The sequence below is a fragment of the Rhinolophus sinicus genome, chromosome 4 (genome assembly GCF_057876585.1).
Source record: "Rhinolophus sinicus isolate RSI-liver-muscle chromosome 4, RSI-T2T, whole genome shotgun sequence".
NCBI classification, from domain to species: Eukaryota; Metazoa; Chordata; class Mammalia; order Chiroptera; family Rhinolophidae; genus Rhinolophus; species Rhinolophus sinicus.
The window spans coordinates 102,728,473-102,743,967 of NC_142504.1; the positions used below are offsets into that span (position 1 = coordinate 102,728,473).

At 39.1% G+C, this 15,495-nt stretch overlaps 1 protein-coding gene across 2 annotated transcripts in view; it reads right to left on the reverse strand.

Annotated features, from left to right (window-relative positions):
• Positions 1-15,272, reverse strand: part of CCDC68 (coiled-coil domain containing 68) — a 43,060-nt gene extending 27,788 nt beyond the window's left edge. The window contains exons 1-3 of one of the 2 annotated variants that reach the window (XM_019722023.3): positions 15,094-15,272; positions 3,074-3,169; positions 297-421 (exon numbers count right to left, since the gene is read on the reverse strand). In XM_019722023.3, the coding sequence (XP_019577582.3) occupies positions 297-413 (117 nt within the window). In that variant the 5' untranslated portion in view covers positions 414-421; positions 3,074-3,169; positions 15,094-15,272. Of the gene's footprint in view, positions 1-296; positions 426-3,073; positions 3,170-15,093 lie in introns of both variants that reach the window. The other variant, XM_019722016.3, reaches the window with a different exon arrangement.
• Positions 15,273-15,495: the final 223 nt, after the last annotated feature.

Here is a 15,495-nt window from a genome sequence, read left to right on the forward strand (position 1 = left end):
ATATAAAACAGTTGGAAGTGCAGTGGTGAATAGTGTGGGACAAATTAAGTCCTGACAGGTGTTTCAAACTCTCCTTGCCCATTATTCAATTTTACTGCAAGGGTCGGAACAGGGGTTCATATCCTCAAGGGAAAATGCTCAACATGTGTTTAAATGTCAGCTATCAAGATTATTCTTTGCCAAACCAGGTCTGCTCTTCCTCTCAGGTTCTATGGAGGGAGAAACCAAGTCCCCCAATCTATACTAGATTTTACTTTAAAAAAATCATACTAACGTGATGTCTGGCACCCACATACCGTTTTCACATATTCGGTTTCTTCAATAATATGAGCGGATGTGGACTCATACAAGGCAGAATTATCTTCTGTCTTACCCCTTGGGGGCACTTCTGTGGTCACGGTTATTGTTGCCATCGTGAACTCTGTCTTTAGGAAAACACAAATCCGTTAGACAACACTAACTTCTTTGATGATATGATTATAGGGTTTGTAAACTGCAAGAAGCTCTGTACTAGCACTCTAATCCAATACTGTACAGTAGAAAATATTATAAATGATTGACATCTATATATATCCATAAATCCAGGAATTAATTTAATGTAAAATAATGCCAGCTAAAACAATTATTGATTAGAAACTTAAAAATTACCTGAGAAGGAAATATGGAAAATTTTTCTTTTTTCATCCCCCCCCAGAAAATTTTTCTTTTCATCCCACATTATATTAGACTGTAAAACCTCAAGAGTAAGGAGTATATCACTTTCGCCTTTATATTCCAGCATATTGTAAGTGCTTAGTAAATTTCTGTGGAACTAAAATAATTATAATAAAATCATCTCTATATTACTTACATACATATATATACATGCATGTAGATCACTTTATAGTTAAGACAGATCTTTAATATATTGCATTTTATTTAACTCTCAATAGCCTATAAAGACCATTTACTGAAACTTATTTGTAATAGTAAAAGATTGGGAAAGTCCAAATGCCTCCAAAAAGTAGACTGGTTGAATAAACCACCTACTGCTATGGACTCTTCTTAAGGATGTATTGTTCAATGAAAACGCACAGTGCAGAAAGGGACATATTGTATCATAATTTCTATAAGAAGGGAGGGATGGATGGAAGGGGACAATCTGTGATTTATAGTTTTGACATTGAACAATGTAATTATTTTACCTAATTATAAAATAAAACTAAATTAAAATGAAAAAAATAAAATTCTCCAAAATAAGAAATAAATATCTGTATATCAAGTTGGTAGGATGTCCATACGAATTATTTGAAGTAAGTTTAAAACACACATCAGGAACTATTTATCCCAGTGTACTATGACAAAAATAATAGCAAAATCACCTTAAACTACACCTACTAATAGTCTTGTTAACGGAAACATCGGTATTGCTATTTTGAAATTATTATATGTGTGTTAGCACACACGTGTCTGCACTCACCCAATGAATGCATGATAAAACCGAGAAGTCATTGTCTTAATGTCATTAAGAACAGGATTTTTAGCATAAGAGGAAAATATATACAAATTAGAACCAAAAATGTTGCATAAAAACCTTATAATCTGAACTAAAATTATGAGTGTAAAATAATGATTTGTTTTCCTTTAAAATGTATATTCTAGATCTATCCACTAAAAAATAGCAATTAATATTCTTAGTGTCTAGACTGTGGTCTCAGTATACCATTTTCTACTAAAAAGAAACCAGGCTTCTTGAGTGATTTAGATCTGGGACAGGAAATGTATAAAGCAAACCTGAGATATGTTATCATATCAGAAAGCAAAAAGGTAATCAAATACTACTTGAATAACACATAAAAACCAACCTGAAGAGAAATAACTGTAAGGGGCTGAAAACATATCGAAATTTATGATGATAGGAGAAAAAACCACCACCATCACCACCACCCCACCACCACCAATCCTCATGGTCTAACTCAATGGAGACAGGCCACCATTATACTAAATATTAGCCCTAAAAAGGGGTGAAGGGAACACCAACAAGCATTTGTGTTGCCTTTCCTGTATGAACTGTATTTCAAGGTGATCAAATAGTTGATGAGGGAATTTTTTCAAAAGAATTCTTGCTAACAAACCCAAAGGGATTGATACAATTAGAAAACCTACAATTTTCAACCCCTTATGAAGTAATGGATCTAAGCAACAGTTTATCAATTGGTGCTAAAAACATTAGGTGAGAGCTTAATGAAGTATGTATTCACCTGAAGAACCCTACTAATCGGTCTTGACACACGTTAAAAAGCGACAACCAGATATTTTGTCCTCTGGATATGGTACAATCACAAGTAGAAAGCATCACCTATGAAATACGATTTTTTTTTTTTAAAGTAGGCTTGAATCTAATCAAGCCTGTATCTGAAAAAGAGGATGATGTTTAATGACTCTACAGGGTAAAGGTTGCAATCAGCCAAATCCAGATTTACGTGAAATTTTATGGGACAAATAACTAGCTCCTTCCACAAATTAATTATATGAAGAAAGATAGGAAGAAGAGAAGAAAAACTGCCATGAATTAAGTCTTAAGAGACACACGACCTAATGCAATACATGAATCTTCTTTGGCTCCTGATTCAAATAAACCAGCTATACAAAGACATTTTTGAGACAACTAGGGAAACATTAGCACTGCCTGGGTAATACATGAGGTGAAAGAATAACTGTAATTTTGCTAGGTATGATAGCGAAATCATGACATTCTTTAAATAAAGATCTTGTCTGTTAGTCATATATAGCGAATTATTTGCAGGTGAGATAGTATTGCATTTGGAATTGCTTTAAAATACTCTAATAAAGAGGAGCAATGGGGTGGGGTAAAGATGAAAGAAGTTTGGGCAAAATTCAGGGAATTGTGAAAACTGGGCAAGGGCACATGGGGTTCCTTACACTGCTCTACTTATTTTGTTTGGGTGTGAAATTTCCGTAAGAAGTAGTAGAGTTCAAATAATAAATAAAATAAAAAGCCTTGTGAGGGAGGACTATTAATCTCATTTTACTGATAAGGAAGTGAAGACTCCCACAGGTGATGTTTACTTACCCAAGATCACAGTAAAACTAACAGAGCTGAGACTGAAACCTGTGACTTTTGGACACCAGGTTCAAGGGTGTTTCCATCACATGAAGGCTGGCTTCTCTAGTGAGAAAAAACAACAGAAATATTTAAAATTTAGCAATGATCCACGGTGTTAAAACACACAAAGAATTTTCAAATTTACTGGCATCACTTTAAAACTAGATAGCTTCTGGGGATAACTAACTCAGAGTTTTGCATTTATCCTTTAATCTTCGATGAAGTTGACAGAGTATGCCAAGAATTTTCCATTTTATTATAAATCCTCTTCGACAGCCACTACGGCTTCTATTGGTTTCGGATAAAGTTGATTTGGCAGCCACAGCTCTGCAAGTCTGTTTCTACAGAATGCCGAGTGGAAGTACTTCTGTTACTGGGTCTTCTGAAGTCTCTTCTGGATTAAGCTCTTGGTCCAAAACAACATTTAAACGCTCAGAGTAAAACAGCCATAGAGACAATCAGCAATGTGTTTGGAAACCAAAAGGGGGTGGTCAGGCTAGAGAGGTGGTCAGCAAACCATGGCCCAGGAGCCCAAGCTGGCTTCCTATCTGTTTGGACAGCCCATGATCTAAGAAGAATGGCTCTTAACATTCTTTTTAACTGTTCACATAAACAAATAAACAAACAAACAAACAAAACACCAAAAAAAAACCCCACAAAAAAACATTTCGTGACGCTTGAAAATTATATGAAGTTTAAGTTCAATTTCCATAAATGAATTTTTACTCTAACCATGGCCATTCATTTACGTAGCGTCTATGCTGCTTTGGCACTACAACAGCAGAGTTGAGTAGCTGTGACAGAGAAAACAAGTGGCAAGCAATGTCTAAAATATTTACTATCTGGTCCCTTACAGAAAAAGTTTGCTCTCCTGGGTTAGGGCGTGACGGGGGTCAGAGCAAAACCAGTGGGAAAGCAAGAAATCAATTTGGTCTGAGTTGGTTTTTGTTCTCCAGTTCAGTCCCCCTTAAGCTATGGTCCCATTTGATTGATTTACCTTCTTTTTTCTTTTTAGCATGTTACACATTGTGTAACTTAACAAACAATAAGAGGCATCTATCTCATCACAGGAAGTAATTACTCTTGAGAATGGATCCCACTGCATTCTCAGTCTTTCACAATTTGAAAATCTCATTGGGACTCTGTCGTACACCTGAAAATATCGGGCATGCCAAAAAAAAATGTATACACATGACTTGTGTTCGTCTTTTGTTATCAATATATATTGAGTATTACAAATTTAATACAGTTTTTTCCTTTCTTAAAATGTGTGTATATATTTTTTGGCACCCTCTGTATATCCTCTTTCGTGTCTTTTATTCTTAATATCAAGAAATGCTGCTCCTTAATCACTGCTGTTTCTCAAAACAGTTTACCCCCTCCACTCAGCAATGGGCCATCTTAAAGAAGTTCCATAAAATCTTAGCCTCGACTTACAAATCTGTAAAATAGGGGTGGTGACACCTAGAGTTGTAAAAAATGAGGGGTTTGGTTTGTTTTTTTAAATTCTTGGTGGCAGAAGGCACTCAGTGGACTATAACTATTAATATTGTTGCTGTTATTATTTTATATTATTAATAACCACAGAAGATAAGCAGCCCATAGCAGAGTTCATGACTATCTGGTTGTAAAGTATATTCATACAAAATCACATTCCATTTCTCTTCTTGGTTCAGAAAACTTTTACAACCACAGTCCTTGATTTGTATAAAGAAACCCAAGGGGAACTTCAGCTAGCAAAGTCCAAATTGCCATATGGCATTACTATCCTGGGGAAAATCCATCTTAGCATTTTATTTCTGCCAGAAGTAGATTAGGCAGATAAATTTTTCAAAACAAAACACAATCAGTTAATTAAAGTGAGAAAAGAATTTTATTTGTTTTATACTAGAGTGGTTTGAAGACAGCTTACAAGTGGCATCACTCCAAGAGGTGTTATTTCCTAGTTCCGGGCTTTTCAAACAGGGCTCCCACGGGAATGGGAGGTGCTGAGCAGATAGGTCTTTGCCATCTCAGCTTGAACCAAAGCAGCTCTGTTTTATTCAGTCACACAGTGAATTTTTCCATGAGACTAAAAGTGAAGAAAGAATAGTCTACACATCAAAGGTTTGGAGCTAGATAACCTAGATTCATGGCTTGACTCTGCTACTTAGTGGCTGTGTGACCTTGGGCAAGTTCCTTAACCTCTCTGTGCCTCAGTTTCCTTATCAGTAAAATTCAGATATTAATATAAATTATAAATTAATTATTAATAAGACAAATAATAAACCACATGGAATTGTGAGTTAACATCTGTCAAGCACTTATAACAGTGCCTAGCACATGATAAATGATTTGCATATTTGTCAAATGAGTAAATAAAATCTGAAACCGTTCTCCATAATTACTGCTGACAAGCAGTCTGAGTGATAGAGACGAACCAGGTAATATTTTAAACAGTCTACAGATTGATTTGGGCTATAAAAGAAAATCTGCTTTGGGGGATTTTAAGACGAGCAAATCCATGGAATGGGTTCTTTCTTGAGAATGCATCAATAATTCATCAATGTGCCCAAATGATTATGCTAACATCTAAGGAATAGTTTACAGTTTACAAAGCAATTCTTACACATTACTGTGAATTGTGATAAACCAATACATCTCTGGGTACCCAGAATAACGTAGCTAAACCTACTTCTCTGTTTAATGACAGAAGAATGGCTGAACCATTATACAATAAACACATATAAGGCGCTGTTATGGGTTTATCCCCTCTCCCATTCATATGTTGAAGTCTTAACCCCCAATACCTCAAAATGTGACATTATTTAGAAACAGGATCCCTACAGATTAGTTAAATGAGGCCGTACCTGAGTAGGGTAGACCCCAATTCCGTATGACTGGTGTCTTTATAAAAAGGGGAATTTTGGACACAGACATGCACATGGGGAGAATGCCATGTGCAGTAATCCAGGTGACCCCTCTACAAGCCAAGGAACGCCAAACATTGCCAGGAAACCACCAGAAGCTAGAACGTGAGAAGCATGGAACAAATTATCCCTCAAAACCTTCAGAAGGAACCAACCATGCCAACACCTTGATCTTGGACTTCCAGCCTCCAGAACTGTGAGACAAGAAATGACTGTGTTGAAGCCACTCTGCGGTACTTTGTCGTAGCAGCCTTAGGATACTAATTATAGGCACTGTTTATATTCTACAGGTTCTAACCAAGTTGTTTCCTTCCTTTACTTAACCCTGATTCATTCATTCATATATTAAATATTTATTGAAAACAGCTACCTTAGGAGTCGTGGCCACAGAAGTGAACCAGAGACCCTGCCTTCATGGGACTTGCAGTACAGAGGGAGAAAGACATAAACAAAACAATAAATATACAGGGAACCTAGTGAGAGGTGGTGACAAGTGTCATGAAGAAAAGCAGAGCAGGGTAACAGAATAACAGGAGGTGATGGGTGGTGAGAGGACAATCTGAAGAGGTGGCACTGAGGCAAAAGACTTGACTAACAGGAGCTGAGGCCCTGTGGCCATCTGGAAGAGGATTCCATGCAAAGGGGAAAGCAGCAGCAGAGGCTGAGACTTGCTTACAGTAGGAACGCACTGTAGCCTACTTTTCTTTTTCTTTTAATGTAGGTAGCACGGATTTTCTTTTTTTTTTTTTTTTAATAGTCTGGAACTTATGACCTCCAATTTGCCTAAGGAGCTGTCTCTTTAGCCACTTAAAGCAGGTCTCATCCTGGCTAGTAAGGCTCCCTTAGGGTGAAAGGAAAGGCAGGATATAGGGAAGTCTGGGACGCTGTAAGATGCAACAAGGCATATGCACCTGACTCCAGGTCACCCACAGAAGGGGTCATAAAGTTGACCGCGCAGTGGTCTCGACTCATTTCTGTGGGTGCTGACTGGACAGCACCATGGTGGATGCTTGGCATGGTTTGGCTGTCCAGCATTTGAATCTCCTTCCTAGATATGTAATGTGGAATCACCATCTGTATGAGTCTTTGCAGGAAAGGTCTCTTCCCTCTTCTTCCTCCCTCCTTGGGCTGGGGCACAGGTACAACACCTAGACTCAGCCAACTGAGTGCTCCAACCTGGAAACGCCAGTAAAGGATTGATTGGCTATCAGGCTTGTGGAAGCAGGGGGCAGTGAAAACCGCGTTATTGTTCTGGGAAGGGAAAGAGGCTGGCACACGGCAATGCTTTATGTCCAGCAGCAGGAACAGCAGTGGAGATAGCTAGTGACCAGTGGCAATGCCAGAAGGACTCTGTCTTGTTCTTCCTACAGCCTCATCTTTGCTGAGGTACCAGCACACTGGACTCTCCCATTTGCAAACTGAGTTTTCTCATCAATTCTGAATGTTGCTCCATTTTCTTCCAGTAAATTCCTTTTCTACTTCAGTGAGCCAGTCAATTACTCTGGTTTGCAACCAAGAGCTCTGACTGGTTTGGGCACAGTTTCTGAGTTCTCAGTTTCTCAGTTTTGAGCTAACAACATTGCACAGTGTTGCATCCTTCTTGATCACTATTATATAGAGCTTAGACAGTAGAAACTGAAAAAGTGAGTTACAATAAAAGTGCTACAAGTAGGTTATGTGAGGGGAAAAAAGCTAACCTATCTCCAAACCCTCGAAGAGACTGACCGTCTCCTGAATCTTAAAGAGCCCACCCGGTCTGCTGCTACATTATACAGCACAATGGTGACATCCAGTGTCAGCCGGCTAAATCTCAGGTGACAGTGCAGTGTACCTGCAGGGGATGCACAGTATTATCAAAAGACACGCATGTTAACCCTGAACCCACATCATAATAACACTGCTTTCAAGTAACGATCTAAGATTTTTTTAAGTTGAAGTAATCGCATCATTTGTAAATGCTACTCATTTGTATACACACATATATTTATATCATAGCCAGTGCTATTGAATGCTCTTAGACATGACATAAGAGCAATTTAGTTTGGGGGGAAAAAAAAGGATTGAAATATTGGTACTAACACAATATATAAATATAGACTGATGACAAAGCCCTTTGTCGTTTACCAAAAAGTCACTTCCATGTATTGTCAAAAGTAATCATTATAACACACTGTGCTTAGTTATTACTCATATATCTATACCTATTATCTAGATCTATAATTTATATCTATCTATCGCTGTGTATATAATGCAACCCAATCACAAACAAGTGATAAGAAGTTTTTCAAGGTCATAAATTGACCTCATCACCTGAATTCAGATAGATTGACTTCAAATCCAGGAGTCTTTGTAATGAAATAATCTATACACAGTTCATTGGTATAATTTGAAACTTTGAAAAAGCATAAGGTTTCACTCAGTGCCCAGTAGAGCAACTAAACTACAAAGGGTGTAAATCATATGACTCCCTTTCCACTGGGGAAGAGTGGGGAGGAGGGCGCAGGATCTGGTCCGTGTCCCCACATGCAGACTGGGGTATGCTGCCTTTAATAAACCCCACAAACACCTGCGGTGTCAGCGTTATTGTTCCCATTTTACAGATGAGGAAATGAGGCTCGACATAATTCAGCAAAGACAGCTAGTAAAATGAAGTTAATGATGGTCGTGGATCCCAACCCATGAGTCCACGGCTATTTCCAACTTACCACTTTGCCTCCTGCGGCATTCTGAATGGATTTCTAAGTTCAGTGTCTTGGGCACAAGCTAGTTTAGTAATCAGGGTTTTCCAAGTTGTTTTCCAAACAACTCCTGCTGTGAGCTCCCAGGTGTGTCCTTCAGAAGCCTGAACAGATCTTGTTGTCTGAATAGATTTATTCCAGGAACAGAGGTAGTATGGCTTTATGGCTTAAAAATGGGGGCTTCATCCCAGGTTGGTGCTGTTCACAAGGCTCTGTTCTCCTTCCCACTAGCTGGGTGGCCTTGGGGACATTTTTAATGTTCCCCAGGCTTCAGCTTCCTCAACTGAAAAATTTGGATGACAATATTAACTTCCTCACAGAGTTCACGGGGATTAAAAGTGCTCAGTGGAGAAAGCGACCCATAGTACACATTCAAAGAATATGAAATATTTATATGTGGACATTTGCTTATAGGACATCATTTGAAAGTGTCAATGATAAGCTCAGTTGTCCCCTCACCATTCCTCTCCCTCCCCACCCATCAGTCAGTCATTCCTTTTGCTTTGACCTCAGTCAACTCAATGACTTGTCAGTGAAGAAAATATGAAAAGAAGCAGTTGTCAATGACATGTATCTCAGCCATTTGTAACATTTATAAGAAAGGAGACCTTTTGGAAAATGTCTTTTATGGTTTTATAAAATATTTTAAGAGTAAAATGCTCAGGCATTTGCAAAATAGCTATAGCGTCCTAAACTCATCCTGGAATATTTTAGCTTCAACCTAATTTGTTTCATTTAAAAAAATTATCCAGCAGGGGAGGGGGACAGACAATACCAAGTGTGGGTGAGGATGTGGACCAGCTGGAACTCCGGCCTGTTGCTGCTGGAAATACAAATGTGCCACCATGTTGGGCAGTTTCCTGTAAAGTTAAGCACACACTATATAACCTACCAGTCCCACTCCTAGGTATTTACCCAAGTGAAATGAAAGTTCACGTTCCATAAAACGCGAATGTTTATGATTGCCAAACACTGGGAAAAATTCAAATATTCATTAACAGGAGCATTCTACTCATCGATACAAAAGAATGAACTACGGATACAAACAACAAGATGGATGAATCTCAAATGCATTATGCTGACTGAAATAGCCAAATCCGAAAGGCCACATACTCCATTTAGATGACATTCTAGAAAATGCGAAACTATGCAGAAAACAGATTAGTGGTTACCTGGGGCCAGGAGTGGGAGAGGGGCTAACTACAAAGGGGACACGGGACTTTTTTCGGTGGGGAGTGATATATCTTGGTGCTGGTGGTTCCACAACTATAACCATTTGTCAAAACTTCCAGAACTCTACACTAAAAAGGGCGAATTTACATACTCTTATTTTAAAAATGATAATCCAACAGTACCCAGAAAAAGCAGAAAAAGCAAAGTACTACTGAGATTTCAAAATCCAAGGACCTTCACTAACTTTATCAGAACTAACTGGAATCCACAATTAGCTGGATTTTTCTCCATTCAAAGCATTGCCGACCCCAACGCCACCCCAAAAGTGTAAATGGCAAAAAACAGCGATGGAATCAGGATTGTGAAAAAGGAGGTAACTGGGCTACTTACTGAAAAGTCGGTAGAACTGTTGCTGCTACAAGTATCGTCAATGAAGCCTGACATTCAATATGGTGACAGAAACAAGGGTACATCTTACACATCTTAAAAAAGTTAATCACATTTATTATTTACTAAGGTGGAAAAGTAGGAGGGAATATATAAGAAGTATATAAGAATATTCGCAACAACAAAATTGAAACTTAATACATGAACCTAGAATGCCTTATCTCATCTACCCCTGCCTCCTAATCATTTCCTAGATGCATAACTGTTTTTATCCTTCACAGTTGCCCATTTGCCTGTAGACTATCTGATGGGTGGCTACAAAGTCTATCAGGGTGGCCACCGCCTGAAGCAGCCCTGACCCTGAGCTTCGCCGCTGACTCTGCCCACCCTACCAGGCCAGGAAGATGTCAGACCAATCTGAGGGTATCATCCTACCAAACTCCAGGAGATGATCGAAAGATCCAAGGGTGAGAAACAGCTTCGGTTGTGGGTAAAACACAAGTTCCTTATGCCACATCATGTTTACATGAGTGATGAGTGAGTGAGCTCATTAAAATCATGAGACGATGCTTACAGCTCAATGCTGATGGAGCCTTCTTTCTGGGGAGCACATCCACTCCAAGTTCAAAGTGCATGAAAGTGAGGAAGCAACTGGATTCCTGTAATTAGTATATGACTCTTAGGAGACATTTGGAATGAAATTGTCAGTGTATGACTAGAAAAACACACCTGTTCTAGAAATTTTCAAACCCTTACCAAGTTAAAAAGAAGAATGATCAGTTCATCTGAACACAGATATCATGAAACCAGTAGTGTTCCCACCCAGGGGTTTTATTATAGCAAGTTGTTCTGATATTTTAAGCAGAAAAACTGAGCACAGTCAGCTTTGGAAACTATATTATTTAACTTAGTCTCTCTTGTTTTCAAATTTTAGAAGTTTAAAGATAAAATCCTTCGCATTCTCAGTTGTCAATAAACTGAGACCTTCAAATTATGGGAATGCTCTTTTTCCCCCCAATGGGAACTTGCAATTTCAGTAGTAACTTACAGGCATTCAGAGACACATTGTCTTCTCATTAGTTTCACAGAATCTACCAACATTTATGGAAGGGCTTCTACTCAACTAAAGAAATCTCCCTAAGGGGATCTTTAAACATAGGTTGTCAAGTGTAACCTCTTAAGAATTCATCGATCGTATAGTAGTTGGCACAAAGCCGGGTAAATGGGGGTGTGTAAGAAAACAGCTCGGATTGAACTGCTGTTCAAGGTTCCTGATTGCTAAGAGAGGTACACGCAAAGTCAAAGCTTTTGCAGTGTTAGAATGTTCTTACCTGCTTTGTTCTCCAGACTACACACAGAAACCTAGTACTGTTTCACAGGAACTTCAATAATTTATGATTTTGGTCTAGCTCCAAATAAGGCCCCAGAGAAAAAAGGAGTGTCATTTCTTCTGTTATGGATTTTTCTCTGATCTAAGAGATCAAACTAGTGCCTGATATTGTAAATACAGAAACAGTTATATCGGTTTCATTCGTTAGCAGAGTCATAGAAACTACAGAATAATAAAAGTAAAAGCACATAAATCCAGATGCACTCCCTTCTACGTTTTGGCTAAAGGCTACAGGTGATTCATGCTTTATGTTAAGTATACCACTAAATTATGTTATTAAGAAGCACTTGTGTTTTTAGTACTTCAGTTATCACTGTCAGGTCAAACAATCATTCAAAATCCCCCCACTCTGAATGCATGTCATTTGAAAAAAAAAAATATATATAGCAAAGAAAAAGTATGCTCTTTACAAATATTAATGTCAAGAATTAAATACCTTCCAAGCCCAACCAAGAATACTAAATGACTGATGGTTCTTTTTATCTGCACAGTGTTTACTTACTATTTACAATATTCATGGTAGTATCTTAGAAAGATCACAGCTATGTCACATTCAGTAAATATCAGTAATCCATACCAGGAATATATTTTTCATAAATATACATGAAAGGTTGGCTTCTATCAGTTATTTTCAAATTATGTTACCCCGGAAGCTAGACCAATGTATCTGTCTTACCACTTAAGTGCAATTGCAGAAATGCCCGCCAACTGGTGAACAAAAATGTAGTAAAGTCACACAGTGGAATGAATATTAGTTAGCAATAAAAAAGGAACACACTACAGACACATGCTACAACCTGAATAAACGTTACTTTAGGTGAAAGAAGCCAGACGCTAAAGACCATATATTGTATGATTCCATTTGTATGAAATGTCCAGAAAAGTCTAACTAAAGAGACAGAAGGATTAGTGGACGCCTGGAGCTGGGAGTGAGACTAGCAAGTGACTGCAAACAAGCACATGACATCTTTTTGGGATCATGAAAATGTTCTAAAATTGGATTAGGGTGATGGTTGCACAACTCCATAAACTTACTAAAAATCATTGAATTGTACACTTGAATGTATTTTATGCTATGTAGACTATACCTCTAATAAAGCTGTTTTTAAAAACGGGGGGAAAAAAGAAAAGAAAAGCAAAAATGCCTTGATTAAAGTCTCTCTTTTCTCTGTGGTAAAATATAATTGTAGTCATATTTTTCCAATCTAGAGGAAAAAATAATTTGATAGAATTTTCTTGATTGGAAGTTTTCCATTCATCTCCCCCTAAATTACTGACAGCCAGTACAAGTTTAGTGTTTATTTAATCTGCCTCAAAGTGATATTTAGCAATTTTAAATCTAATATATCAATATTTCATAATATTAAACCCAGAACACATGATTCCTAAGTTCATCCCCAACTATTGACCCGGATAACATGTAAGTTCCTTTACAGTTTTTAGATTTGACTACTTAAATCAGTGTAAGACGGTATGTGATTTGAAAATTGATCTAGTTTCAGCCATTGTCAAAACTGATGGATGATCACTGCTGTGTTCCTAATCTATGGTCTCCTGCATCCTAGAAGTTTCCAATGTGGTGTAAATGCCATGAGGACGGGAATGTGTCTTATTTACACAGGTCCAGATCCCCTTGTGTCTCCAACACAGAACATAGTGTCCTGCACAATAGGAGCTCAATAAATATTGGTTCAATGAACGCATACATTGGCCCGAAATCCAGATGCACCAAATGTTTCCTAAAACTGAATGGAAACACATCCATGCTTTTGTTTTCTGAACATATGTAGATTTCATGCTTAGTAAAATGTAAACTGATTTAACTGTGTTATTAGATAGTAACATTTTGCCATCATGAAGTTTTTTCAATCAATACATGGCCATATAATTTTAATGTAAATATCTCACTTCATAAGGATTTGAAACAAACTACTTTTAAAAGGTTTTAAAATTGCCTCCAAAATCTTTAATTCTTTCCCTTATCAGTCCTTATCCCAAGCAAATAAACATACTCCTCATTTTTCAATTTTGGGCAAATCTAACTTATATTTTTCGTCTTTGGCCAGAATTTGGATTACAACTCATGCCCACGGTTGTCCAGCACATTTAAATCAATAAGCTAACAAATAACATGCCTGTAATAATTCACAAAATCATAAAGGTGAACAACACAACTTAAATAGTGTCTGTATTTCAAAAGCCTCTTTTTAATTAGCCCAGGTTTAAGTTATTTAGCAAATCACAAAACTTCTTATGAAGTTTGCCTGCATCACAGAAAGTGGGAACTGTTTTCATTTGTTCCATAAATTGTGGAGCCACTGCAAGAGCATTCCTAGCCTCAGCTAAGCACAAATTCTTTTGTTGTGTGTCAGAGATCTTCACTCTTTGAGTGATGGAGGGGTGGGGGGGGAGGTAGACAGTCTAGCAACAGGAAACAACAGCACCAATTGTGTCAGCCAGGGTACCTGAGACTCCAGCTCAGCTCAAATTTCTGAAAAACCAGACTTCCGCAGAACTGAATATTTAATAGCATCAGGTAAAATAAAAAAGGCAGATTACGTTTGCCCTATTGCCAACGCAGAATACAGTGATTCCCTTTTGCATTTCCACACATCATCTAGTCTATAAATACCAAGAAAGTAAAGGAGGTTTGGATTCCTAAAACAAAACAGCTATAGTCTAATGCTGAAGAGACACAACTTCACTTATGTTGGGAGCTAATTGCTTCTTCCAATCCTTATATTCTTTCTGTACTTTTTTTTTCCTTCCGAAGAAGGCTGAAAATCACACGCATATCATCATCCAGTCTAAAATCTACCCTTGCAAGGTCCTGTACCATCCTTTCAGTAACATAACACTGCACCTTTGCACAATTGCCTAGGGCTCTGGAATTTCCAGCTGTAACATCCCACGACAGCAGAAAACTGTCAGCCACTGAGCTGTTCTTCTTTTGCTACACCTGTAGCTATAGAAGCCAGAACCAATGAATGAAGGGCAAGAGAACCACCTTCATTCATTCGGTTGTGATCTTAAGAATTATGGGCCCTGTGACCTTTCAAAGCCACGACGCGGGGGTTCACAGATGACAGTAAGTTTTCCGAAGGGCTTTCTCCACGGCTTCGGAATTGAGCAAGCAGAAATCGCAGGGACCCCCGGCAAAGCGACTGCATAACAGCAACTTAAATAATCAGCTGTGCCTGGGGCTAAGGAGGGGTTATGCTTTCTCTGGGAAAGGCAACTCCTTGTCTTCCTAGACGAGCAGAAACTTCTCGCCCGGGGAATCCGAGAGGAATACTCTCCTCTCCAAGGACCTGTTCACAGGGACGTGCCCTTGGTGCAATGATCTGCGATGAGGGAACCGGCTCCAGCGGCACCTAAACACCCACTCACCTGGGGGGTGACGTGGGGCCCGCCGCAGGGGCCGCAGATCTCCAGCGCTCACCTCCCACGGAGGGCGCTCAGCGCGCGCGGGGTCCCGGCTCTGCTCCTCCCCTCGGCTTTCCGGCCTCTCGCCTGGATCGGCTGCTCCGGACCAATGGTGGTTCCGCCGCTGGCGGGCTGGGCTCCGCCTCGCAGGGCGCACCCGGGGCAGAGTCCGGCGCCGGGACGGCTCCGGGGAGGAGCTTGGCTCTTGCCACGCTGGGACGCGCACGCCCTGCTCCACGCACCCGGGGTGCGCTGCCTGCACCCTCAACACACAAGTCCCGAGCACTGCACCCCGCAGTAGGAATATGAGGGCTAGTTGCTGCTGCTTCTAAAGAAGGTTCTGTTTGAAGTTCATAAACTTTTACT